Source organism: Barbatula barbatula, assembly GCF_947034865.1.
Source record: "Barbatula barbatula genome assembly, chromosome: 21".
Taxonomy (NCBI): Eukaryota; Metazoa; Chordata; class Actinopteri; order Cypriniformes; family Nemacheilidae; genus Barbatula; species Barbatula barbatula.
The window spans coordinates 14,051,062-14,078,225 of record NC_136784.1 but is presented as its reverse complement, the minus strand read 5'-3'; the positions used below and the strand labels follow the sequence as shown (position 1 = coordinate 14,078,225).

The 27,164-nt window shown below is 39.0% G+C and overlaps 1 protein-coding gene across 2 annotated transcripts; it reads left to right on the top strand.

Moving 5' to 3' along the window:
• Positions 1-26,503, top strand: lpcat1 (lysophosphatidylcholine acyltransferase 1). Of its 2 annotated transcripts, XR_013788145.1 has the most exons (15): positions 1-492; positions 9,006-9,145; positions 10,366-10,580; positions 12,931-13,043; positions 13,424-13,484; positions 16,209-16,267; positions 16,780-16,814; positions 18,511-18,565; positions 18,654-18,736; positions 19,793-19,918; positions 21,450-21,603; positions 21,755-21,847; positions 22,045-22,186; positions 23,281-24,659; positions 24,985-25,542. XR_013788145.1 is itself a non-coding variant. In XM_079484676.1 (14 exons), the coding sequence occupies exons 1-14, from the start codon at positions 385-387 to the stop codon at positions 23,460-23,462; spliced, it is 1,566 nt and encodes a 521-aa protein (XP_079340802.1). In that variant the 5' UTR covers positions 1-384; the 3' UTR covers positions 23,463-26,503. The 2 variants fall into 2 exon arrangements, 1 of the variants encoding a protein (XP_079340802.1); XM_079484676.1 differs by having other exon boundaries at positions 23,281-26,503.
• Positions 26,504-27,164: the final 661 nt, after the last annotated feature.

Genomic DNA, 27,164 nt, shown 5'->3' with positions numbered 1-27,164 from the left:
TCACATGCGACCATTACCGAGAATCGTTCCCAGCAGCGGCCCACTGTGGAAAGATGCTGTTAGGTTGATAAGATCCCTGCGGTTTGAGCACGTGTTCTGTGCACGCTAATAGTCACGTAAAAGGATCCTCTAGGCAATTTTAGAGCACGAACTACCCATCGACTCCGTGTTACTGTTTGTTATGATGGATGAAGAGCGCTTAGCTTTCAAACACCCCCCGAAGTGATGTCAGAACCTGCATTTATCACGCATGCGCACAACAGCGTTCAGCAACACGGAGTGATGCTGATCTCTCGGTAAATTAAAAGGACAGAACGGCGTCCAAGCACGAGTGGTTCAGACTCGACCTTTAGCCGGCGTTTACAAATATCTCCATTTGTCAGAATGAGGTTTCCTAACAGAAAACTACACGGAGAGCACTCGGGAGCTCATGCAAACTTTAAAAACCCTTTCGTGCACGAGTTGAGATTCACTCCACTGCAGAAACTGAAGGTAAAGAAATCTTCGCTTTTCTCCAATCTGCAAGCCTCGATGTAGTTGAACCTTCCGTTTGTACCACGTTTCCGTGTCACCGGTAACCTCATTTGATCAAACTGAACATTTAGTCGTAGTTCCCAATGTCGTTTAGCGTTAAAGCACGCGTAATATTGTCATGTTTAGGCTACGCACAGCCGAGTGACACGAGTCGTGCGTCATCTGCCTAAATATTCAAGACTTTCCTTCCGTGAGACTTTCAGATCTTCCGACTGGTTCAAATATTCACACAGGTGCAAAAGCTCTGCAGGTTAAATGTCGTGTGGTTTAATGCTCTTGTGGTAAAATGACCTAAATGAAAAGGGTTGCCTGTGTTTTATCTGTGGCGTCCTTTTAGCCACGTTTAAGAAATGTCAATCTCACGTAAAAAAAAAAACGTGCGGTTTACGGTGACTATACACCGTAGTCGGGTGATTTTTCGCTTGTGGCTTCTTGTTTAGTAAAGTGTAGATGGGTTAAAAGAGAACAGCGTTCAAACTGAATAGAGAGTACAGAAGACCATCCCTTCACCTGTAGTCCCTATACTGCCATGAGTGTTGTTTTTACTTTCATGTAAAACACGTGCTGTCTTTCTAAGCTTTATTATTCTGAGGAGCGTACAGTGATTTATATCCGTATTCCCTACAGGACGCGTGTAAAAATGCATTTTTTTTCCTCAGTTAAATCTCAAACGCGCAATTCATTGACACGGTTTCATGCAGAAGATCATCTAAAGTGTAGATAAACTGAACAAAACTGATGTTACATCCTCTCAAAGCGATTTACGCATATGTGGTCACATGTTTATGTAATGGGGTTAATGGTGTGTCTGTGTTTTTGTTAGGCATGGAGTTCAATGCAGTATAAAAGAGCTGTTCAAATTGTGCTCGCACACTAGGAAGGGTACTTGCGTACTTGTTCTGCACACAGCAGCGTTCTTCATACTAGCCCATATTAATAAAAGTCGATATTCTAACTATCTGTAAAAAGGCTTTTTTTCTTATGTTTTAATAGATTTCATTTTTTCTTTCAGTACTTAAATGCATGGACCTAACCAATATACCCAGTGTCGTAGTCTAGTTTTTGGTAGTGAGTATACTCTGATTTCGTCCCAGTTCGACAACCCCTTTATAAGCACCACCACACTCACGGATGCATAGAGTATGACTCGATCAAGAGCATTCTGAAAGATTTATTGCAAGCAATATTTCAATAGCCCATGACAGCTGGGGGACTTGCTGGTTTTGTTAATCACTGTCACATTTAGCCTTAGATGGTATATGTATACAACCCCCAATGCACAGGTTTATCAGCTGGCAATGCACATTTGTGATCCATGTGAAAACCCAGCTATAAAGTCAGTAATTTGTGATATACTATTTCTACATAAACCCACCCTGCTAAAAAAATTGTTTTACATCAATTCTATTGGTTTACTATTACGAACCACAATTCTTTAGGAAAATGTCTTGGGCATTAATGGGTGTCCTATTGATTCCCTTCCGCATATCTTGTGTTTTGGGCAGGCTTATATAATTTTTTTAAGCAGAGCAACCAACGTAATGTAAGGAATATCCAGAGAAAGTATAATCTTTAGATTTTGATATAGTGAATATAAATGGCTAAAATCAAACTCTGATGCTTGTCGCCTATAACTCGATTTTTAGCCTAGTTTTCACAAACTTGGTCACACTTATGAGTGCAAGTTGTGCCTATTATTGGCATTGATATTTAACTAAATAAAACTGAACAGATGTTCATTGTTTAGTATTAAAGCACCTGTTGCTTTATCTCTAGCTTAACTTTCACAAGGTAGGCCAGGTATTCTCATCTCTTATCATCAACAATTATATAGCATACATCGTTGTGTAGGTTTTTTTCTCCCTCATTTATTAATTCATCACACAAACTAACGTTTGTGAAGTTGGCTAGGTAAAGTTGAATATGCCAACAATCCCCTTACAGTTACGTTAATATCTTTTCTAGTGGGTATACCTGCATATCATGTAGACTACACCACTTAATATACTAATACTACTCTCCTCTGAGTCAGTTTACAAGCTTGATAAATGACACATAACATCCTTGCTAATCTAGTTCAACATGTTTTACAGCACTCAGCGGTTTAAAAATGAATGGGTGAGGTTTACTGTATAAAAAGAGATTTTGTTTTTCAATATAAATTACAATGTTAACCACAGACTATTGTAAAAAGATCCATAAAAGGAAGGAAGGAGGCGTGAACCGGAGAATGTAAAAATACTTTAAATAAAATAAACAAGCAAAGTAAAATTCCGGAAGCTCCCATACGGACGACTGCTGGCCATAGAAACATAATAAAACCACAACATAAACTCCAGGCCTCTTCCTCTCTCACTGACGGTCCGGTCACTCATCCTCTTATGCTCCCGATCTCCTCCGTGATATGAGACTGGTGCGTGTACAGCTGACACTCGTTATCACTCACGCACCGGCCTCGAATTCCTGGCTCTCGTCCTGCCTACCTCATTACATACCCCCATCGCCCCTCACAGGCCGGGGGTACCCTGAGACTGCGCTTGGCCCCTCCTGGCTCTTCCGCCCCTGCTCCTTCCCCTCGGGTGGATGGACTCAGGCTCTGGCTGAAGGTGGCGACCTGCCCCTTTCCCTCTGAGGAGGCAGCCATCCCACCTCGACCCAGGTGCTCCGCAGCGAGGTCTGCTCCAGAACCACCGCTTCGGGCAGCTGCTGGTGGTCGCGTCTCGTCCACGCTGCCGGAACTCTCCGGCACCGCGAGGCTACTCTGCGGCGAGGGCTCACCGACTGCACTCTCCTTTCTCCCGGGTTTCCGCTCTACTGTAACAAGGTTCTATAAAAGGAAGGAAGGGGTCTGGGAACCGACGAACATAAAGCAACTTTTAATAAATAAATAAAAACGTAAATGGACAGCCGGCAGCCCCCTCACGGACGACTGCCGGCAACACACACAGACCATAACTAAAAGCCAGGCCTGGTCCTCTCTCACTGACGGTCTGGTCGCTCATCCTCTTATGCTCCCGATCTCCTCTGTGATACAAGACACACCTCGAAACCCGCCTGCCTCACTACAACTATATTTTACTCATTAGAAGTCCCTCAGGGATACCATTTGATGTATGAGCTAGCTGTATATCCACATTGACACAATGATTGATCAGCTCTATGTTTAGGTTTAGGTATAGATACTGTGGCAGAATTTTGGGTGTACGCAAATATTTTATAATTCTACTCCACTGATACAAATTCAGGTATTGTAAAAATGGAGCTCCACCACATGATATCATGAGTCTTTTCGTTTATGGCAAATTAGAAGCAGAGATGTAATTCGGTCTGGAGGACATTTTGGTCAGTTTTCATAAACTCCTTTTTACTGTTTTTCATCATCAGCTGCTTCAATGTTCCTAAAAAGCCTAGTTGAATCACAGATTTCCACATACATTGTACAGAATGATAAATGGAACATCGTAGTGTAATAAAAGTTATTTTAATAAGACCCAGGCCTACAGCTTACGTGTTTCTTTTGAACTTCGTGTTCCATCACAATGAAAAAGTTCTTTGTTATAGCAGAAATGGGCGCCTTGGAGAAGTGTTAACTAGATGATAGTCTTTTTCAGACCTCTGTACTGGAGAGCTCTTAGCAATCAAACATCATCAGCCTTGTTCGCATCTAAGAAACAATCTGAAAAATCGCTTGCAGACCATGCATTTGAATAATCATCCAAAGAAAAGCACTTTTGCTAACTGTCTTTCTGCCATAGCACACTTATCATGACATGTACGTGAAGAAGAGTCCATTTTAGTGCTTTTAAACATGTTTTTGTTGCTTATAATTCTCTGTAACTGTAACATGAGCTCAGGACATTGCTCTTTCTAGAAGCATTATAGCTTGTAGATGCATTTTAGCTTGTTCCATAAATTGCAACTAAAGCTAATGTTCATGAGCTAAAGAGAATGGATGTGTAGTGCTTTTAGTAAGAATTATTTGTTTTTGCTGTATACTGGGAAAATTCAAGATTACTTGAATCATTTGCTATGAAAACATGCATGCTTAAGATGACATGACAAACACTGTATCCATCTGATGGCCAAAAAGTATCTAAAAGCTTCATGTCTTTCTGCCATTCTCTGTTTACACACTCTTTGGGGTTGGGAATCTGTAAAACAAAATGCATAGTGGTTAATGCTCACTGATCCTCAGCATTCGTTGTCTTTGTGACCTGTATGTTGACATGAATATGGATGATGTGGTTGGAACATACATTAATTATTCTGTGTCTTGCAAGTGTTAAGACCCATCAGCTGCTTGCTTTGCTTAAAATGTTTAAAGCATTCATTATACATGATTTCTTTTAAAGCATAGGTCTTTGCTGCTACCTTTTTTTCCCATGTATTGATTATAGACCTCTTCGGAAAATGTAAACGCTGGTCCAGAAGTACTTCCGGTTTCATTTTTTAAATCGTACATATTTTATTGTACTTGATTTAAGTCAGTCTAATATAATTTAAGTTCAAATGATATAACTTGATTTAAAAGCCAAGTTGATTTAATGAGGTCCTATTGCGCGAATACGTGGTTCTGTGTTATAAGTTGCCCCTGCATGTATTAGACATGTAAAATTGCAAAAATTAAAGTGTCGGAAAAAAAGATGCTTTCGGTCTAAAAGCGAATGCTCACCAAGACCTGCCTGAAATGCCTCGTGTAACCACACTCCCACAAATCTACGTCAGTTCGTGGTATGACTTGACTAAGACCGCCCAAACGTTTACGCAAGTAAGGTGGCCGTACCTGTGAGTACAATTGATTTGGAACCTGATGTTCCAAATATGGTAAGATGTGTTACATTTCCATCACGCTTGCAGTTTCAACCAATCATTACGCAGTAGTTAACTGGTTAGCCAATCACAGCACAACTTTTTTTTAAGAACGATGAGCTTTGTTAAAAATCATCACGTTTCAGACAGGCGGGGCAAAGAGGGGATACGTACAATCATGCGCGGTATGCGGAAAATACAGCGTTTTTGAATCTTATATTGTGTTTACACATTGCATTACATCTAAAGACAATGATAGTATTAGTTTAGACCTGTCATATGGCCCGTTTTAAACGTGTACGTCAGCTTTAAGTGAAAAGTAAATCGAGACGTGTGCACGTCCGCATTTTCGGCCGCCCAGAAATCCAAAACACACAACCCTGGTAAAACAGGTAGTACCGGTGTTTTTACACGTCGATTAACCGGTGGGAAAATTCCGTCACCGCAACATCCCTAGTACAAACAAATTGACGTTGGATGATAAATACTGTGTGAACAAATTGTAATTATATTGTTCCACGGGGATGTAGGAACCCGAGATCTGGGTTCTTTTGACTTGAGTTTTGCGGAGTGAAGCATCAATTATATAATGACATTTTTTTTGTTTCTCCTGATATGGAGGTCTATATAATGCAAGCTTTTTTCCAACTTTTGCCAGCTTGAAACCTGTACTCTTCCATTATTCCACTTATGTCGTCAGTTCTTGTCTTTTTGTAGGCAGACCATGTCACAAAGAATTTTTGCATTCCTGGCGTTTTCTAGAGGTCAGGATCAGGTTTTATAGCGCATCAAAAGGGTAGATGTAGCTCGGTGGTAAGAGCATTGCGTTAACAATGCATGGTTGTGGGTTCGATCCCAGGGGATTGCAGATACCTATGTAAAAAAATGTATAGGATAATGCAATGTAAGTCACTTTGGAGAAAAGCGTCTGCTAAATGTAAAATGTAATGTAAATGTGCAGTTAAGAGCATCTTTACAGTGCTTGAAGACAAGTTAGGATGCAGATGGACTCCCTAACCAGCTGCAGAGATTAGATCCACCCCCTCATCCCTTTCTCCCCCCTCAGCCCGACAGCAGATGGAGTATAGAGATGAAGAGGAAGGGGGAGGTTGCTAATGGCACCCCGTAGTGTGGACCAGGGGTGTGGCTATCGCTCCATAATTTAATAGTTTGGATTATAATCTTTGCTCTTAGCTAATTATTTTTGCATGTTCTGCATTCAAAAGCACAAGGTGTAGTTTGTGGGAATCAATGCTTTTGTATGTTTTGTAGCTTTACAGGAGCTTTACGCCTGCTCTCTTGACTTTTCTTTGTTGCTCTTCCTCCCTTTCCCAAGGGACTCATCGGTTTAGGCTCTAGATCAGTTTGATCTCTCTGTCAGGGCAGGCCGCAGGTGTTGACAGCTGCGCCAGATTAATAAATAAACACTAAACAGACCGCACCGTCGCTACCAACAGTTCATCGATTCCTAATGTGGTGAGGCCATCCACATCAAATAAGCATCTCGGAGAGATTCTCCGATCTCACCACGACAACTTCAACCAGTTGCTTAATAGCTAACATATAATACATTTTGCAAAACAAAAATCCAGTCAGGCGAGATCTTGGCTAGCGAATGACACGTAGCCTATGTGAAATATCCTTTTTCCAGCCTCTAGAAAATGAGCAAGGTGGAAAAACCGGCTTTTTCTTGGAAATGGAAGCACACACTCTCAGGCAGATTAAATATTCATTAACCCTTCAGGATCTGAATGTGTGTGCGTGCATGTTTTCTCTCTTGTCTTCGGTCCTTGTGACTTTTTAAACTACCGATCGTCATTAGCATTTAACCACAGTCGGCAATGTTTAACATTTTATCATTTGGCTGCAAAAATAGAATGATGTTATCCATAGAATGCAAGTGCGTGAAAAGTCCATGTTACAAGACAAAAAAGAAAACATCATGTAAAGTAAATATATTTGGGCATAACATTTGAATTGACCGTGAGGGAAAACTGTAAAATGTTGCAAATGCAAACATGTGTATGCACCCAGGACCGGAACTATTGAAAAACTACAAGACGCTATAGTGGTTTAATCTTTAATATCATATGTTAGGTGCATATCAGGTGTCATGAGAATGTCCTTCTCATGGGATAAACAAGAGAAAAATATCGATAATATCAGTTGACGTCCCTCTTTGACATTTACCTCTTTCCTGTTTCCTCTATATTTTCCTTTAATGTGAGCTTGTTATCCTGAGCTGCATGGCTGACATCCGTCCATGTGCTTTGGGCTGATGACTTTCTTACTATAGTCACCATACGTATTTTGTTATGGTCAAGATACTACTTATTATAATAGTATAATTAAATTTCATTTTGTTGAAGCTAATGTTTTTACTTTACATTTATTTGTAACGGGTTACAATTTAACACATCGATTCTTTTTTTGTGTAATTTTTTTGAGGATCTCTTGACAGAAATGCAATATAATATACATAACCATGTCTTCAGAGATGTATAAAGACCTTACATAATGAAGTGTTATGATTTTATAACCTTAGAATGAGCTATTTCTATTTACATCGATGTGGGAACCCTTACATGGAATTTCGCTATGTAGTTTCTACAGGAGCCCTAAAGGGACAAACTGCTCTAGGGCTGCACGATTAATTGCGATTTTTCACTAAATATTGCGTAAATCGACCAGTTGATTGCGACTTTGATATTGCGACAATTACGTGTTTATGCGCAGCTTGTTCATGAAGCACAGCTCTTAAGTGTGCCCCATCTGAAATCACAAATGCAACGCCCGTCAAACATCATCATTATAAATATACTTTATTATCATAAAAATACCTGAGAAGCCTTGAAAAACAGTGATAGAAAGATGCCCATAAGCATTGTTTGGAACTACGCGTGGTGTTGCACTTCTTCTGGTGCGCTAATGTGGAGTTTCTGCGCGAGCGCCCTCTGCCTTTCAGACCCAGCGGCATTTAACCGTCCTTCACTGAAGAACTGCGCAAAAACAATTGTAGTAAATCGGCTAATCGTGCGGTTAATTCGCGATTTATCGTGTAGCCCTATGCTCTACAGAGTGCATTTCGTAAATACGTTCTCTGCTTTGGCAAAGAAGTGAAAACGTGATGAGATCGTATTCCCGTGTGAGATCAAATCTGAGATCTTTTAGGTCTAATTTGATTGTAGATGCATTTGATAAATGAGGCCCCAGTGTTCCTCATTTTTTTTATGCTAACCACTGATGTAAATTTTAGATTAGAGATTTCAATCCAAAAGTCATAAATCTGAAATCTTGATAGCTTTGTTTAAGAGCTTCTCAAAAACTATGCGTCTTAGTTTATTTGCTTCAACCTTTCTTCTCTGAAATAATTGTGCTTGGAACAGCTAAACCTCAGTTTGAACCTCCATGGCCAGTCTAGCATTACGACAGCTGGGTGTCATCCAAATACTAATGCTCCCCTGGATCCTTCTTGATCTTTCTCTCTCCGAGCATAACATAGCATTGCAAAATGCAATGTGGTCTCGCCGCATATTTCTTTATCGCTCCAAGCGGGTTGCCCTTTAGGCTATCTGTTGCATATGATGCTCATACCTCACATTCTTTCTTCAGAAGCTGACCAACGTTAAAACAGTTTGCATTTTAAACTCTTTCTCTTACAGATAGCTGTGATGACCGTGACACTCTTTCCTGTGCGTCTGCTGTTTGCCGCGTTCATGATGTTGTTGGCCTGGCCCTTTGCGTTTGTGGCCACCGTCGGCCGTTCTGAGGATGCGGTAGAGCCTCTCTCCTGGTGGAGATGGTGAGTATCGTAGGTGCGATGGCAAATGCAGCAAGATAACACATTTAGGTCAAAATGTAAGCATTGCATAGTGTTCAAAGGTAAAATAATCCCAGAATGCATTTCAAGGAGCACATGAAATGAGTGCATGGTGTTGAAGGAAACTTTTTATACATTAACTAATTTTGTTAAATATTGAAAACTGTCTATAAAATGCATAAACACACATGCATACACAATCTCTCTGAGATACAGCAATAGTAAGTAGGTCATCGAACTGTTGGACCAGGATGACACCCGAGTGAATGCCTTACTACACCTTGAGAAAACACACCAGTGCACATGGTTTAAAGAAACTGAAGAAAATAGAAAAGCTTTTGTGGAAGCTATCAAGTGATCGTGGAATAGAGGCAATGGTGGTTAAAACACGTGTGAAGATCTGAATGGTGACGTGCGAGACAATCACTGTGTGGGTGTGTCGCACATACGTCACACACACACAATGCACTGCTCTTATTTATAGCAGTTTCAATTAGCGTGGAAAGCGAGCTGAAAATCTTTTGACTAAGGCTTTGTTCGCTCAGCTGAAATGAAACTCATAGGCGAGGTTTTCAGACTTCAAACGCCTACATAGATTGCTACTTTGCTATTAATCCATGGTTCAGTCAGGAAACTCGCTTTGCAGCTGATTGGTTCTTATAAATCTAGAAATGTGGCCAATCCTTCCATCCTAGCAATGTAATCTGTTCACTTCTGTTCTGTTCCGACTCAACTCCCCAAGCACCCCTTGGGATTTTGCCCTAGCTTCCCTCCTTCCCAGCACCACCTGCCGAGATCTGCTAAGGAGGTTCTTCATTCTTTCCTTGCAGCAACGTGTATCATCTTCCCTTTGCCAACGGTAGCAGATCTAATCCATCAATATGAAGCCTATATACATTCCATTCTTATCATTCTGAGAGTTGACATGAGTTACGAATGGAGGGGAATATGACCACTCCCATGAATGAAGTCCCACCACCAGTACAAATATCCAATCATCATTCAATAATGACTTTTCAAGGTTCAACATTTGCTGCAACTATTTCGTGTCGTTAATGGATTTGTGCATTAGATTATTGGTATCAACAGTCTGAAAAATTGAATTGTTGAGATATTACCTACTTAACTGCATACTTTATTTATTTTCAAATGTGCATGTATTGCTTATTGAAGTAGTCAGGTCTCCTTTTTTCTCGCTCCAGGTTAGTGGATTTGGTCTTAAAGGCCATTATGAGGGCCATGTGGTTTTCCGGGGGGTTCCATTGGATCCGTGTGAAGGGACAGCCAGCTCTGCCCAGCGAAGCGGCCATCCTAACCATGGCCCCCCACTCATCCTACTTTGACGCCATCCCGGTTACCATGACAATGGCATCCATAGTGATGAAGGCAGAGAGCAAAGACATTCCAGTCTGGGGAAGTAAGTCTTGAAATGACCATTTCATCCATACGTTGTTTGAATGTCATGTTTTTCTTCTATTGTTGGTATTCTGTCATGGGCCAGGTTAAACTGGTTTAGGGGATAATGGTTGTGTGAATGCTTGCCTTTTCGGGCTGTAATGGTTTGTTTATTGCTTGTATGTGGTTTTGCATGCCACAGATTTCATAGTCTCTTTACTTTGTGACTTTCATGCGTGACGACCTCCTGTCGCATAGTTGTGTTGTACAAGGATTTGGACACTATTTATATATACTACTGATAGTAATTGTAACCATTTCAGTCTCATATGCTCCCAAAATTTAACCTGTGTGACCTCAAAATATATTTGGGGGCATTTGTGTGAGTTGTTTTCATTAATGTACAGAACACGCTAATAACTGCACAAAGTATGTGCGGCTATGAGCTACAGTGACCAGTGTCCTGAAATTTCATCCTACCCATCAGATTATCCTACCAGGCATGCGCACATTAATGTTATGTCATGTTTGTGCAAAATCATCCTACCTGTTTATTTTATACTGCTACGGGAATCTGATTTTTTTCCTGGTTAAATCATTCTACATATTTATTTAATACTTGTAGTGCAATTTGATAGGGTATTGCACTGTAAATAAATCCTACATGTTTCTTTTATGTTGGTAGGACTGTCTGACAGGGTATTTTACGTTGTAAAATCATCCTACCTGTTTATTTTGCGGATGTGGTTTAGATTAAGTTTCGCCATATGCTAGGAAAATCTGACAGGATAGGACAATTTGACCGAACACCGGCCCTGCCATTCATGCCATTTCCATCCCGTGGTGTTACTTTCCCACCGATTTTCTATGTAAACAAGTGCTAGACCAGGGGTTGGCATCCCGTGGCTCTCGAGTCGCATTTGGCTCTTCTGCCCCCCTGCTGCGGCTCCCTGCAGTCTTTATAACATGCATTTTTGTCGATCGGATCACAAGTGGACGAAAGAGGCATATACCCGTTTACACCTGCTGCTGTAATCTGTCTATTTTGTCCACTTTTGACCACAAATATCTGAAAAAGCATACACATAAATATATTTGGTTTTTCAAATATTTCATTCGAAAAGACTAAACAAGTGCATGCAATGTACATATGAGCGCGACTGGAGATGACAGAAAAAACATACAGAGAGGAGCGGTTTTATTTCTGCTTTGACAGATGTGAGACAGCGCCGAACACTGTATGCGTGTGTTTGGAATGCTGACAAAAGTGCTTTGCGGTATGACCATAAATTGATATAGCGGTATTTTCCAGATTTATGCCGGTTTCCGGTACATGGGGGTATTATTTAAACATATTTTCTACTGATTGAGAGAGGAAAGTTAAAATGCCCTTTTATACTGTCATATGGTGAGTGAATATTGTAGATTATGCCGTGTTATAGGTTAGCAAGTCCCACAAAATGATACGGTTTATAAAGAGGTGGCACTCATGATGAAGTGAAGGAATCACAATGCATGATAGTTCCAGTCAAAATACAGAACCATTTTATTGTGCAAATTTTGCAAACAACTTTTTAACTACACAATGTAAACAATCCCCTTCCTCTAATATAACTGCAAAGATTAGACTTTTTTTAATAACTGAATAGCATGCAAAGGCGACTTGCATACATTAAGCAAATAAATGTAGAAAAAAGCTTGAAATTTACTTTTACCTGGGTGGCACCATATCTATGGGTAGCAGCACTGGTGCTCCCAACTTTAAGAGAATGCGAACCCACCCGAAAATGAATACCATCTGTCTGAATGGTTGAATATAAAATAGTAACACTTTTAAAACATACAGGTGATGTCTGCTGTGTTTACATAGTCACAGCTTCATGATTTCGTGAAATCATATTTTTAACTCGTAAACCAAAGGCTTAAATTAGATATGTGAGAGGAAATTGCATCAAGCTGTCAATCCACATCATAGGATCCAGAGAAACGGTTGAAACTAGATCTACATTTTTTGCACTTTGTGTTAAGGTGAATAAAGACCTTTTTTCCTTACACATTTCAATAATTTAGGATTTCTCTGTAAAAAGACTAACAATCTCATCTCGTTCAAGTGTCCCGAGTCCAAATGTTCTGTGGGTTGCTGTATAAACGCTGTCCTATTGTTTATGAGAATCAATCCTGGTAGGGACATTTGTGATGTGCTTCTTACCATTGGGTGCAGATTCACATTTGATTGTAGTTTGAATAAGAACTATCATTTTGCTTTGTTTGTTTGAGAAAATCACTTTGAATGTTTGGATAATAAAATGTGTCTCAGCATTTTGCAGGTCGTCTCTTTTTCCTCATGTAAATCTTTTCCGTTGTTCTTTCAGCCCTTATTAAGTTCATCCGGCCCGTGTTTGTGTCTCGCTCGGATCAGGACTCTAGGAAAAAGACTGTTGAGGAGATCAGACGCAGGGCGTGTTCGGCTGGCGAGTGGCCTCAGGTAGAACAAACACACTTTATTAGCTCCCAAAAAGTATTTTGACACTGTGGTTGTTCACCCAGAATAACATTTCATACCTGTATAAATGAATTTGTTCTGATGAACACAGAGAAAGATATTTGGAAGAATGTTAGTAATTTTCATCAGCTAAAAATGACCTCGGGTCCAGATGGTTATTTGCCAAATCGACTAACTCAAGTGATTTTATTTCTAAAATAGACATCAAGCATTAAAACATAGTTTGTTTAAGCTTCTCATGCAGAATCATCCATACTTTGATATATTTTGTGTATTCAAATATTTTGATCAGTATATTTGTGTAAGCATGTGTGAAGGAATAAGCCGAGGCAGTTCTTTTCTGTCTGTGATCTGTTTTTTAGATCATGATATTCCCGGAAGGCACATGCACCAATAGATCCTGTCTCATCGCGTTTAAGCCTGGTATGTATAAACTTGCTCGTTCTATGCACATCTGATATCTGCGGTCTAAAAAACGCTGTCACGCTCAGGCCGAAAGTGTCCGAGTATTTGCGAGAGATTAGTGTTTGGTCGAGATGGTCCCTCACAATATTGGGCCAAATATTTGCCCTGTAGGTATAATTGTTCTCTCTCTAATCTGCGGCTCATCGTGCTTCACAGAGCTGAGAGATTTGGGGATCGACTTCCTCTTCCTGTGTATACTGTGGAGTAGTTTCATCTCAAATTCCCCTCTTCTGTCAATCACTGAATTGGCTCTGGTCCCTTAATCTCCTCCCCTTCTCTCGCCTGGCCTGGCTTACTCACTTTTCTCTCCACGACATTCAATTCTGGAGCTCTCGATTTACCAAACAACACCTGCAGCCAGATAACTCTCCCAAACAAAAGCCACAATGGCCCTGTGATGGAGTTTGAATGTGTGCCGAGAGTTGTGGCACTTTCTGTGCCTTTGTTCAGCAGTGTTCATTCAACATTATGTTGTAAGCAATATAGTATATAGTGTCAAATTTACATTGACCATAATGTTTAATGGGTTTTATTGGTATATTGATGACTGGAAAGCTAAGAAGCACCTTTGCTTCTGGCTGACTTCTTGTTATTGAGAGAATATATTGTCAAGGAACCAATTGGTCAGGCAAGGCTGCTGTTTCTCAATGGCAAAGATGCAAATTGGAAAAAGGTGGTTTGTAGATTTGCATGAGTTTCACTTTGGTTCACACCTGTTGTTTTTAAATGTCCTTTGCCGTTTCATTTTTGGAGTCGTTTTGATAGCTTTATATAAAAGTGCGGTCTGGGGGGCTTGGGGGTTCATTGCCCCCCACAAATTTTCATTGAACCCCTCCAAAATGTCCAACTGTTTAATTAACTTGACAGATCATTACGTAGTACATACTACAAATAAAAAGTATTAAATGTTTATTTTTTTAATCGCTAAAATGATGCATGCAATGAACTATAATATGAATAGAAACATTGTTGGCCGAACAGGATATCTGATTTCCCCTCATGTTATCAGCAGGTAATAAAGAGTGGCAAGCTGAAGGGCATTTTGCAAGCTGGCAAATGGCATTGCTGCTCACCTTCCCAGAAAAGTTATTATACTAAAACAATAATATTTCATTTCACTTTATTATTCCTAAGGGTGGTCACTTGTAGTTACCATAATATGAAAGTGAATGGATTAAATAGAAATATTGTGCTTGCATGAAAAGACATGTTTAGTGACAAGAAGGTTTGTTTGCAATAACAGAATTTTCATGGCTGTATTAATCATGATTTTAAGTGGGTGTCCAGCTCATTACAGGTATTTCAATTGCATCTGCACAATATGTTAATAACTGGTTTGCGACATGGTTATTAAGAGAAATAATTGAAAAATAAAAACATAATACGAATAAAGTAAATCTATAGGTTTCATCAAAAACATTAGGGTTGATTCACATTTCGCATAGAAAACGCGAGCCGCACCGCTTTCTCCTTTTTCTCCAAAGCACCTAGGAGATTGCACTCTCCTGGCATCTGTCGTTGCTAAGCAACCATGGGTCACGCAAGCCGTTGAGAAGAGGAGGTATTAACAAAGGATACGTTAGTTGTGTCTCCATCTTCACTGACCTTGTCTATATTGGTTGTTTGGTTGTTGTCACATGACCTGCGGTGCAGCATTCTGAAAAGTTGAAATATTTTATTTCGATGTGGTGCTGACGGGCCTTGAAAAATGAGGCCCCACACCGCATGCGTAAATCCGCAATTGAGCGTGTGTGCTGCGCTTTTACATTTAAAGTAGCGATTTTGCGCACACAAAAGATTCGAAATGTGAACAGCCTCTAAAAGTTTCTGCATATTCTTGATTTTGTGGCCCAAAGTTAACTTTTTTTAAAGTTAACTAGACTTAAATGCGACAGTTACTTGACCCATTCAACAAATGATATAAAATTGTTAATTTAATACTATTATTATACAATAAAATATTTATTTAAATTAATATTGTTATTATTAATTGATGAAAATGTAAATAGTTATATTATTCGCTGCAGAAACAAACACTAACCGTAAGTTAACTTCGGGTCAGTCGCGTGTGTCTGACGAAACCATTTTATTATATTAAAGACGCATCTTTTCAGCCAAGCATTCACTTAATGCAAAATATGCTAAATAAACCACCAGGAGATGCTGATATTAGATATTATTTACTAGGTCTTTTTTATAACAAGTTAAACTATTCATGTTCTGTGTCGTACCCTTTTTTGGGGGGGGGGGTTCGTTTCTCCCCTGGAAAGCTGCTTTGGAACAATGCAAATTGTGAAAAGCGCTATATAAATAAAATTGAATTATTTGTGCTTTTAATGTTGTTATAGACAAAAGCAGATAATGGCTGCTTTTGTTATTTTGTTTTCGTTTATTTTAATTTAACTACACTCATCATGTCTAATAAAGACTCAACGTTTCAATTGAATTATTTTGAATATTGAATCATAATTAATGAATAAACTTATGAAGTTTTTATCCACCCAGAGGTTAATGATTTTGGATACTGGAGTTCACACCCACACGAGAGTCATGTTCCATTACAGTAAATGGGACTGTAAAGCCACACCCAGCCCCTGTATATAGCCACACCCAGCCCCTATAGCTGTCACAATACAAGCCCTGCCACTCCCGCTCATCCTCACCCATTTCTCTCTCCTCCAGGTGCGTTCATCCCTGGAGTTCCTGTGCAGCCTGTGGTGTTGCGTTATCCGAACGAGATGGTAAGAATAACCGTCCACCCAAACAGGGTGTGCCCTTACAGTGTCAATGTTAAGCCACTCCCACTTCCTGTCAGAAAGAGATTATGTTGCTCCATTCAACCCAGCAGCCTTTTCACAGCTCATTGACTCTGCTCATAGCAGAACAAACATTTCACTATTTGTGCGATGGATCGCGTCTTTGTCCACTTTCTGTCTTCTCTCTGTCTTTGAGGTCAATGTGGGTTCCTCTGATAAATAATACAAGCAAAGCAGACAGGTTATGTTTAGACTTCCTGGAAAACACGTCCGAGCTCCTTTCGTAGCGTCTATTCCTATTGGAATATAAGAACAGGTCGTACTATCACAAGATCAAGGTCAGGCGCCGACGGTAAAGTCAAGTTTGGAGTTGGAAGTGTGTGTGCAGGTTGTTGATAGGAGTGTCCTCGTTTAGCCTGTTTGTTTAGTTTAGCACCTTCGTCCCTAAAGTTTGTTAGGGATGCCAAACCTATTCATTGCCTTTCTTTTCTCACTAGGATACCATCTCATGGACATGGCAGGGCCCTGGAGCGTGAGTTCCCTCGAGTTCTCATTCACCCTGTTTGTCACTGTGTATTATAATGAAAGCGATATGAGACGTTCAGTCAGTGAATCTCATGAAACCTGTCGGGATTGGTCATACTGTATTTCACCCTACAGAATGAAATATGCCATAGATTGCGTATTGGGACGAATTAACTATGTTTGTGTGGTGACAAGCTAAAGACCGCCTATATTGTCAAATTACAGCAAACATTAAGTAGAAAATAACATTTCCCCAACCTCTTGTCAGTCCTTTGGGTGTGGACTGTATGTCATGCTTGTATGCATGTAGGGGAAAGTGGGGTGAGTTGTGCCAGTTTTTACTCAAAGTGACTTTAAAGTAAGGCCATGACTGTAATGCCTTCAACTTGAGAATGTACATATATTTCAGGATGTGGTGCATCCCTGAGAACAATAACTTTGGATCTGAAATCAATTGTTTCAGAAATATAGCTTTTGGGAAAAAAGTGGTCTTGTGGCACAACTTGACCCTGACGCGGGGTGAGTTGTGCCTTTGGGGAGAATACGCTGGGGTAAATTGTGCCAGTGATTTCTGAAGTAAATCAGAACATTCTAATGTTGTGAACTGTAGTGCTATATGAAAGCAAGACAAATGAAATAAAAAAAATTGATCATTTAAGGTTTATTTAGATATTGTCACCTTATTAAACTGTTGGAATAAGTCATATTTTGTAGTTTTTGGGAAAACACAAAAAATGTAATACACAATAGGCCTAGCTATCTTGTCTATTCCTTAACATCCCACTTCTCAATGCTGCAGGGGAATATAAACTTCTGCTTCCTTCTGGCTGTACCTGTTTATGGGGTGTGGGTTGTTCCTTGAGCAGATCACCTCTAGGGATGACTTCTTCATAATTCTTTTTAAATGTAAAGATGGGGTTTCCATCCACAGACTTCTTACAACTTTGCCTTTTTTTGCTCATGTCTCCACCCTCAACCTTCTCCACCAATCCAACGTAGTTATAGGATTTGGTTTACCTGCAACGCTGGAGATGTCACTCTCTACTGTAGACAGTCGCTTTCTTTTTGAGTTTGGTTGGTTTGGACACTTTCAGAGCCCCTCTCTTCTAATTTTCATTCATTTTCGTTTTTTCAGCCCTATTATTTTCGCTGTTGTGTGTGTATGTCAAATAGTTGAAGTGCTAAAATGTAAGAGTACAATTACAAAATGAATAATATGTTGAAAATAATCATAAGTGGGGGTGAGTTATACCACTGGCACAACTTAACCCAGGCCCTTTGGCACAAATCACCCCACACCCACAAGTTTGAAAACTAGCATGATCCAGCAGTGAAAAGCTAACATCATGCTTACTGTATATACACATTGTGTAGCCTGCTATTCACACTGTTTAAGTGCTAATGTTTTTCCAACTTGTCTATAATTGTTCAGACACTATAATCAAAAAACCTTGATCATAGGAATTTTACTTTGAAAGACAAAATACAGTTTTTTGAGCTAAAATGTGCTTACTTCTCATGCCATGTGTCTCTCTTCTTTGGAGGATGAGTAAAATGGATGGCTTTTCAAAATTATGTGGTCACATGGCCAATTTCTTCTATGGGTTTCCAAAAACAAGGGGTGGAACTACTTCCCCCCCCTGGCACAAACCACCCCACTCTCCCCTATGGCTCACAGACAAAATCCCAATGTTTGCTTTCAGATTTAAGATTTTATGGCTGACGTTATGCCAGTTACACAATTCCGTAGAAATAGAGGTGAGCGCTTTCATTCAAATATCAATATCTGATATATAGTATTTTATGGTGTACAGTATGAATCAGTAAATTAATGTTGTCCGTCTAGTATCTCCCTACATACAGCCCATCAGAGGAAGAGAAGAAGGATCCTGCGTTATTCGCCAGCAATGTGAGGCGGATCATGGCCAAGTGAGTCATCTTCATTTTTAAAGTGACGGGACACCTGCACTTGAAACGAAAAAGAGAAATGTGCTGGTGATCTTTTTTCATTTTTTTCAGCAAATACATTTATGCAATGCACTGCATTTCCCCACACAAAAATGTAATTTACTCGCCCTTAAGCTGTTCCAAATCTGTATACGTTTCTTTGTTCCGGTGAACACAGAGAAATATATTAGGAAGAAAGTAAGTTATACAGGTTTGGATCAACTTGAGGGTAGGGATGCACCGAGATGTACATTTTGGCCGATAACGATAGTTGATAGTTCTCTAACATTGTAAGTCGATAACCGATATATATGGCTGATATACAGTATCTAAATAGTAATATAAAATTCCCTAAGACCGAAAGAAAAGGCAAAAAGTGGACAACTGCTTTTATTTGAAAACATTGACTTCAGAAAACAAGGTAACCAACTAGTGCAAAGTAGGCTTGGTACATTATTTTCAGGGGAAAGAAGATAACTAACCATGATCGAGACAGAAAGCATACATCAGTCGGATTCATATCATATGCTTTTCTTCCTATTATTTACACATTCATAAATACTGTACCTACATACTGTACCTACCAACAATACTTTGTCATTCTCATACTGATATTAGCAAAGACATTACTGTACTGAATTTGAACTGTGAGCTTAAAAAATTCACCCTGAGGAAATTATTTGTGATTTATCGGCTGCAATATATCTGCCGATAAAATAAAAAATGACTATTCATCGCCAAAAGCAATATGGACGATAATTTATTGTGCATCCCTACTTGAGGGCGAGTAAATCCTGACAGAATCTTTTCACGTTTGGGTGAATATTGTGCCGCCTTTTACAGATATTTTAACAATGTACGTATTTATTCACGTATTCATCATATTATTTCATAAAATTTGCTGACATGACATTGCAGAATTACTAGATTCGGTTAACCTTACACCTTACTTTCAACCAAACCAGTCTTTCCCGTACAAGAACGTCATCAGGAATGCATTGTCAGCAATATACATCATGTGTTGTGTTTGTTTTGTAGGGCGCTGGGGGTGCCCATCATCGACTACTCTTTTGAAGATTGCAAGCTTGCTATGGCCAAGGGCCCTTTGCGTTTGCCCCGAGACACCTGCTTGCTGGAGTTTGCAAGACTGGTGCGCTGTTTAGGGTGAGTAGACCAACCAGCTGGCTGAAGTATTAGTGTCTTTAGAACCAGCATCAGATAGGATTCGTTGTATAAACTCTGTAGCTATTTGAAGTCATTTTATTATTAATTGTGTTCACAGTTATGAGAGACATGAGTGTTTGGTCATGAGGTGAATGAGTCATTCAATCCATCAGCATTTTCATCCCCAAAGCTCAGCTCTACATCACAGTATTGATCTAGTAAAGCTGAAGTGTTAGCGGCCATTACGCTCGGTAGAGTGAGAAACACCGGGTTGACTGATGAAACGCAGCTCTCTGCCTGCCAGCACAGGGACCGTAATGAGAGCAAATGATGCTACAGCAGTATGATGATGTTTATTGGTAGTGAACTTGGCGCCCTCTAGTGAGTGTGATTTGGAAACACAATCAAAAGGGACTGGAATTATGAAATTCAGGGTTTTACTTTAAAGGCTAAATTTCATGGTCCAGAATTTCTGCATTTGGAAATCCAGTGGGTGGTATTTAAGGTTTGCATTAGGAGTTGCACGATATTGAAAATGGGATGTACAATAACTTTATAGACTTATCGGATCGCTTATTTTATATCATCTTGGTGTATTAAAACACAACTTTCTTGCACTTATGCACACAGGGGCATTAACATTTGCTTGCCTGTCGCTGCTGTCTGCATTTACCTAAGCAACTGCTGAGGTACTCAAATCATTCGGCTATTCTAAACAATGTTGACTCTGGACATTTGCAATATTTGACATGCAGGCAATTCCGGTATTGCAGAGGTGTAGAGAGGTGTTGGGAAAAATTGTACTTAACTACATAAAGTATAGCCTATGTAATACTTTTTACTCGACTACATTTGATAAATACATGTAATTTGTTACAATTTAAAAAGTACATTAAAAATAATTTTGCATTTTTTACATAGTTTTCACCCAAGTAAAACATGTTTTACTTGGGTGAAAACTATGTAAAAAATGCAAAATTATTTTTAGAGTAAAATTACTTAAGCAGGGGTTCTCGACATTTTTAGTGATTTTAGTGTGTGGCCTTGGAGTCAAAAAGGTTAAGTTTTTTATTTGACATTTTCAGTGAAGACTTATAAATTATGTAAAGAATGTATTTATTTAATACCACAATATAGAATAAACTGTCTAAGGGGTTTAGTCAAATATAAACCAAGTCCAGATATCACTCTATATACACATTTTCTATTTAAGATGAGGGAAAGACGATTGTTATGGATGTGACAAAGGGACACACTGAGAGACAACGTATTTTAATTCACAGAAATCTTAAGTGTTTAAACCAGAAGCAATACCCAACCAATAGAGAAGAGGTGACTGTTACTAGCCTAAATATAAAAAAAAATGTCTTTTTTTATGGCGACTTCACATGAACGTCAAATGGAATTGTGATGTACTGTACAACTGTAACTTGCAAGGGAACCTACACATCGTGATCTCAAGCAGTAGATATGGTAAGAGTTGTACAATGACACTTGCTGTGTCTGTTTTATTTGGCTTTTTGCATCACAGACTGAAGACGAGGGTCACAGATGAAGTCCTTCATGAGGAAGCCATCAGGGCTCGTCAGATGAGTGGAAACCGATTGGACGTGCAGGCCTTTGCCCGGTATCTCAACCAACCCATGACAGAGGCAGTCCAGGACATCTTCTCACTTTTTGAAGAGGTTAAGCTTGTTTTGACAAAAATGTGTGACTTAAACGGCTTTACTAATCTATTCAAAGCACAATCTTCTCTGATGATGATGATGATGATGATGATGGATGTTTGCATACTGCGTGTCAGATTGTGGTTTTAAACAGATTGTGTGTTTCCAGAATGGGGTGATGGACGTGAAAGAGTATGTCATCGCTCTGTCCGTGGTCTGCAGACCTTTCAGATATCTGGACACCATTAAACTGGCCTTCATTGTGAGTCTTGTTTCTGTAAACTCTCATTATGGTTCCTCCTCTATGGCAGACGAACCTAAAAAGAGACACAAACCACATGCTATTATTAGATCGTGGAGTTAAGGATGTTGATTTGAGTCTTTATCGATGGCACAATATGATATGATGTAAATGTTTTGAAATGATCACTGAAATAACAGATTTGTTCTGTTCTCCAGATGTTTGAAGCACAAGAAGATGGAGCTGTTGTAGAAGATGAGTTGGCCACAATTTTGAAAACGGCTCTGGGGGTCGGCGAGCTCGCTGCTGGTGACCTCTTTAGGGCCATTGATTGTCAAGACAAAGGAAAGATCACATATGGTAAGAAAGATACATGCATATATTGTTATACCTTACCCATGATATGAATGTGGTAACAAATTGTTGTCATTTTATAGATCTTGTAAAATTCTGTGGTGCTTAATATACACTATACACATGTACAGTTATAAGCCAAAAGTGCTATAAACACAGATATACGTCGACCAATGGTATTAAAAAGTCTGGTGAATGTAAATCGTGTCTCTCCTCTGGTCTTATTGGTGCAGCAAATCCACATTTATACATCGTTGAGCAGAGAGAGCTCATAGTACGGGAAGCCGCCATGTTGTTTTGGCATGTTGTCGCGCGACACGCATCTGAGTGACATCATCGTTTTCAGAATGTTCCCTCTTGCAATTTACATGGTAAAAGTTGCACTTTGAGACCCGTTTTCAGGCCCTAAAATGCTGTTTCCGTGTAAACGGACAGCCAAAACATATATTTGTTTGCGGTTGAAAATGGTCACATGTAAACGGCCTCTTAGTCATAAAATCAAATGTTCACTTATGATGTTTTTAATGATGAAGTTATAGTAACTGTTATGTTAAACTGCTCAGTGTTACGCCAGTACCTTGTCATATCTGCATCCTTTTTTTTGTGAGTATTGTCGACGGTAAAACATTTTAGATTTTCGTATTCAGCATGTTAAACTTCATAAAGACACGAAGAAAATGTTACATTGCGTTTTCAGTGCTGCTTGCTAGTACAGTGTTTCTCAACTGTTTCTTAAACCCATGGACCTTTTATGACCCACGGCCTTTAATGTCAGTCTGAAAACGTTTTTAAGGCCCTACTCAACTTTGTAATGTTGCATTCCCCACCAGACATTTTGTAATTTTAAAATGTCTTATTTACATTTTTGCTTGTGATATATGTATAGATTCTGATGAAAGGCCAGTCGCATTTATTAATATTAAATACATGGGGTCAAGTGGAAGAACCCCCAATTTTTATAAATATAAACGTTGAAGTGTATTTTTGCGTACACGCTTTACGATCAAATCTGTGCCTACTCACGTATCATAAGTGAGGCCCCCGGTTATAAGAGGTTTGCATTAGACTGTACTAATGTTAATTGTCTTATTTTGTGGCAGGTGATTTTTGCGGGTTTGCGCAGAAATGCCAAGATTTTGTGGAGCAGTATCAATGTCTTCATGAATCAACACCAAGACACTCACCGTCAGAGTCTCGGCCTTCAACTAATGGCTTCTGTGGAGACTTCAGCCCCAAAGAACTAAACCATCACAGTACCGGACACATCAAGAAACAGGACTGAAAGCTTTTACCCTCACAGCCTGTCACCCTCAGTGTGAGTGTGTTTGTGTGAGATGTGATGATGAATGATAAGTTGAGTCTAAATTTGCATCCGGGAATTTCCCAGAGTTCTTTTCAAAATCTTTCAATAATTTATTTTTTTATTTCCTCCAAGAGAATCAGTTTATCTTCAAAGCTGTTTTTTCTGACGGTAATGGAAAGGAAACCTGTAACTGATCTTTGATTTTTTTTTATTTTTTTTTATGAGAGGGCTTTTAACAGTTGACAAGTATAAAGTGGCATTTAGTTTATAAGAGGAGCGTGTGGTTTATAAATAGCAGATTATTTGGGTTCAGGCAAACTGATGCTAACAGGTGATGCTAAAGGTAACCTTGTGCCAGTACTGTAGAAACTAATATTGGATAAACAAACTTAATTTCCTGCCGGTTTATACAGAGGCACCATGGGAAATGAGTCACATTAAGTTCTGAATTTCTCCACCCATATATTTTTGGTGCATTGTTTATATTGAACAACAAAACTGATGTTGTCCGTTTACAACGCTAGTACAACGTATCTTCCCCATTTTTTTATTTGACGCATACCTTCCTTAAGGAAAACAGTATTTATTGCTGATATATTGATCATTTTATATTTATTGTATACGTTACTGCTCGAACGTTTAGGGTAACTTGACTGATCCGAAGCATGTCTGGATGTTTACAATTATTTTCATTATAAAACAAAACGTTATTGAAATTGAAGACGAACCTTCAATATTATTTCAAAAGCATCACAATGTAATACTTTTAGAAGTTGGCTGATGAAATGCCAAGAAAACATTTCTGCACATTCTAGCCAAAGGTTGACTACACTAAAGCTGAAATATACAGCACTAATTATTTCAAGACAGTTATTTTACATAATTCGTAGATCTTTTTCTGTAAGGTGTCAGTAGAACATATCAGTTTACATTTCCAAACTTTCTTTTGCCATTATTTGTAATAATCCAGTGTCATTTGTTTGTGGCTGTTGTCACACATGTGCATACAAACCTCGCACTGTATTATTACAATTAAGGGCAAAAAGAAATTCTATTTCCTACTGACACTCTACAAAAAAGACTTAAATAACTGGCATAAAATCCTTTGGGGGGGTGGAGGTCAAATTTGTGGTATAATTTCTGCAATAACATTTGTGTCGTTTTGATGAGTTCACTATTAAAGGGATAGTTCACCCAAAAATGAAATTCTGTGTTCATTTGTTCATCAAGTTGTTCCAAACCTGTATACATTTCTATAAACACAATAAAAAAAATAGGCTGTGGCAGAATGTTAGCAATTTTCATTTCTGGGACGGATGTTAGCAAACAGTTCTGGGGCACATTTGATGCCATTAAAATTTTTCCTACCAGTCAATGATGTCCCAGAACTGAACATTACAAATATTCTTCCAAGCATCTTTTTGTTTTAAGCAGAACAAAGTAACGTATACAGATTTGAAACAACTTGAGGGTGAGTAAATAACATCATTTTTGGGTGAACTATCCCTTTAATTGTTGAAAATATAAAGAATAAGTGATCCTAAACGTTTGATGGGTAGTGTATTTAATTATTTTTTATTTCTTTAATGTTTATTACACAGTTATATAGTCTTGGTCCTTAAATCTACTCATTACAACAGCTTTGATCCTTTAACCAGACTTTCTTCTGATCTTTTAATGAACATTGAGAATTGTACACTGATCACTTGCAGTTTTCCAAAAGGAAGAATAAAGGGCAGAACACAGCATTTCTATAATAGCCTAAACATGCCTCTAAGTCTCAATTTTTACCACAAGGCGGCGCAATTTAACAACAGAAAGCCACCCTGGATCATCTTATACATGGTGTTGGTTCCTTTAGCGCAGGTGTTTATAAGACACTGTGAAAATATTGTTTTAAATATTATTGAGATTTTACATGATGGAATTAAATGTAGTATTCAATTGAAAATTTGGTTGTATTGCTACTGTAGAGTTGTGCAGGTGCATGTTTTATAACCTACAAGCTCCCAAAAGATGAACAATTTCAATGGTAGCATATATAAATGAACTACACTATATCAATATGGTAATTATGTTTATGTATGAATGCAGTGCTGTTACTATTTCTGTGGTGTTACAGTACCATCCACGGTCCAACGAAATTCTTTTTTTTGCTAAGTGGCTTAAGTAAATATTGGGATTGTTTTTTTAACCGGATCCCACAAAATATCTGACCCCACAGAGTTTGCCACCTCAATTTCCAAACGCTCTCCGTTTTCTTTTCACATTTGTATCTTTCTCGCTCATCCACATCGACTCAGTAAGATTCCTGCTTTCTCTCCCTCACCCATCGTCTCTTTCACTTCTTTCTGATCTACCACCTTAACCCACCCACCATGTAAACACATGATGTCATTTGTTTGAGAAACTTCCATAAAGGAATGTTTCGTAGTACCACAGGGTGGCGCTGCACGATTCATAAACTCAAAAGCATTACATCATCCCTGTTGTAAAAATAGACTAAGAATTGCTTCTTGGTTTCTTGAAAGTGGAGCGTTTTGCCACCCGTGTCCAAGCTGTTAATAGATAATGACATCATCTCAAATTGCTCATGGAAATCAGGGTTTGACACTCGCTTGGACTGAATGGATGAAGTTGCTATGCAACCTGGCCATCTGAATTAGCCAAAGTGCCCTTGAAATTCTCTTCCAGTGTAATTCTTTGTTCGGTGTGACTGCTTTGTTTCTTTTAAAATGAACGAACATAACGGAGTCACATTTATACGGTCTGAAGTCTGCCCAGAGAGAACGCAAGGGCGATTTCTGTAAGGTCATTTGGTTATTCAGAAATAAAGGATCATTCATAATAAACAATGTGGCTGCGATGGTTTTCGCACAATCTCTGTGGATTGAGATGTATCTGAGGACCTGGGCTATGTAGTTAATGCAAAAGGCTTCTGTCTTTAATGAGCTCTTCTAAACCATTGTTATGATCAATGGCTCTGCGTTTGAATATTGAATAAAGCCATCTTTTATGTTATTTATTGAGAGGAGTGTTGGAGAATCGGTTGCCTGCCTGGATATAATTCTGTATGTATGCATGAGTAGAGGTTAACTAAATCTCCCGGCATAAATATATTATAATCTTTCGCGAAAGGACCAGATTTTAAAATTAATAATACAAATCAACAGATGGAAATCTGAAGCAAATACAAATTTCAATTCACATCCCCCTGTTGATACTCTTCTAATACATAATGCATTCAGAATGACAGAATATCATATCTATTCATTTTGAGGCGGTTTCATCCAAAGATTTCAAAACACAACAGGTGATGTACAGTATTGCGCATACACCCCGAGGTAACAACAATGGTTGTGCTCACCTTTACTGACAATCTAATTCTACGGCTCCAACCTCGAGACACGTCCATCATTACGGCGAGCATTAATATGATAATGATACAGAATACGGGCTGGTGATATTTGTAAACCATACGTTTCATCTCGTGTCTCTGTCCCTCTCCGTGTATAATCACTCTCGCCCTGTGTTTGATGAGCAGGGGGAATTGCATTAAACCACTGATATGGACGTGTTTCATTCACTGTGCCTTAGGCTTCCTCCAAGGATCTCCCAACGTATATATGTGGCTGACTGTAGCTATTCATATATGCAAACATTTCTGTCAAATCTCTCTGC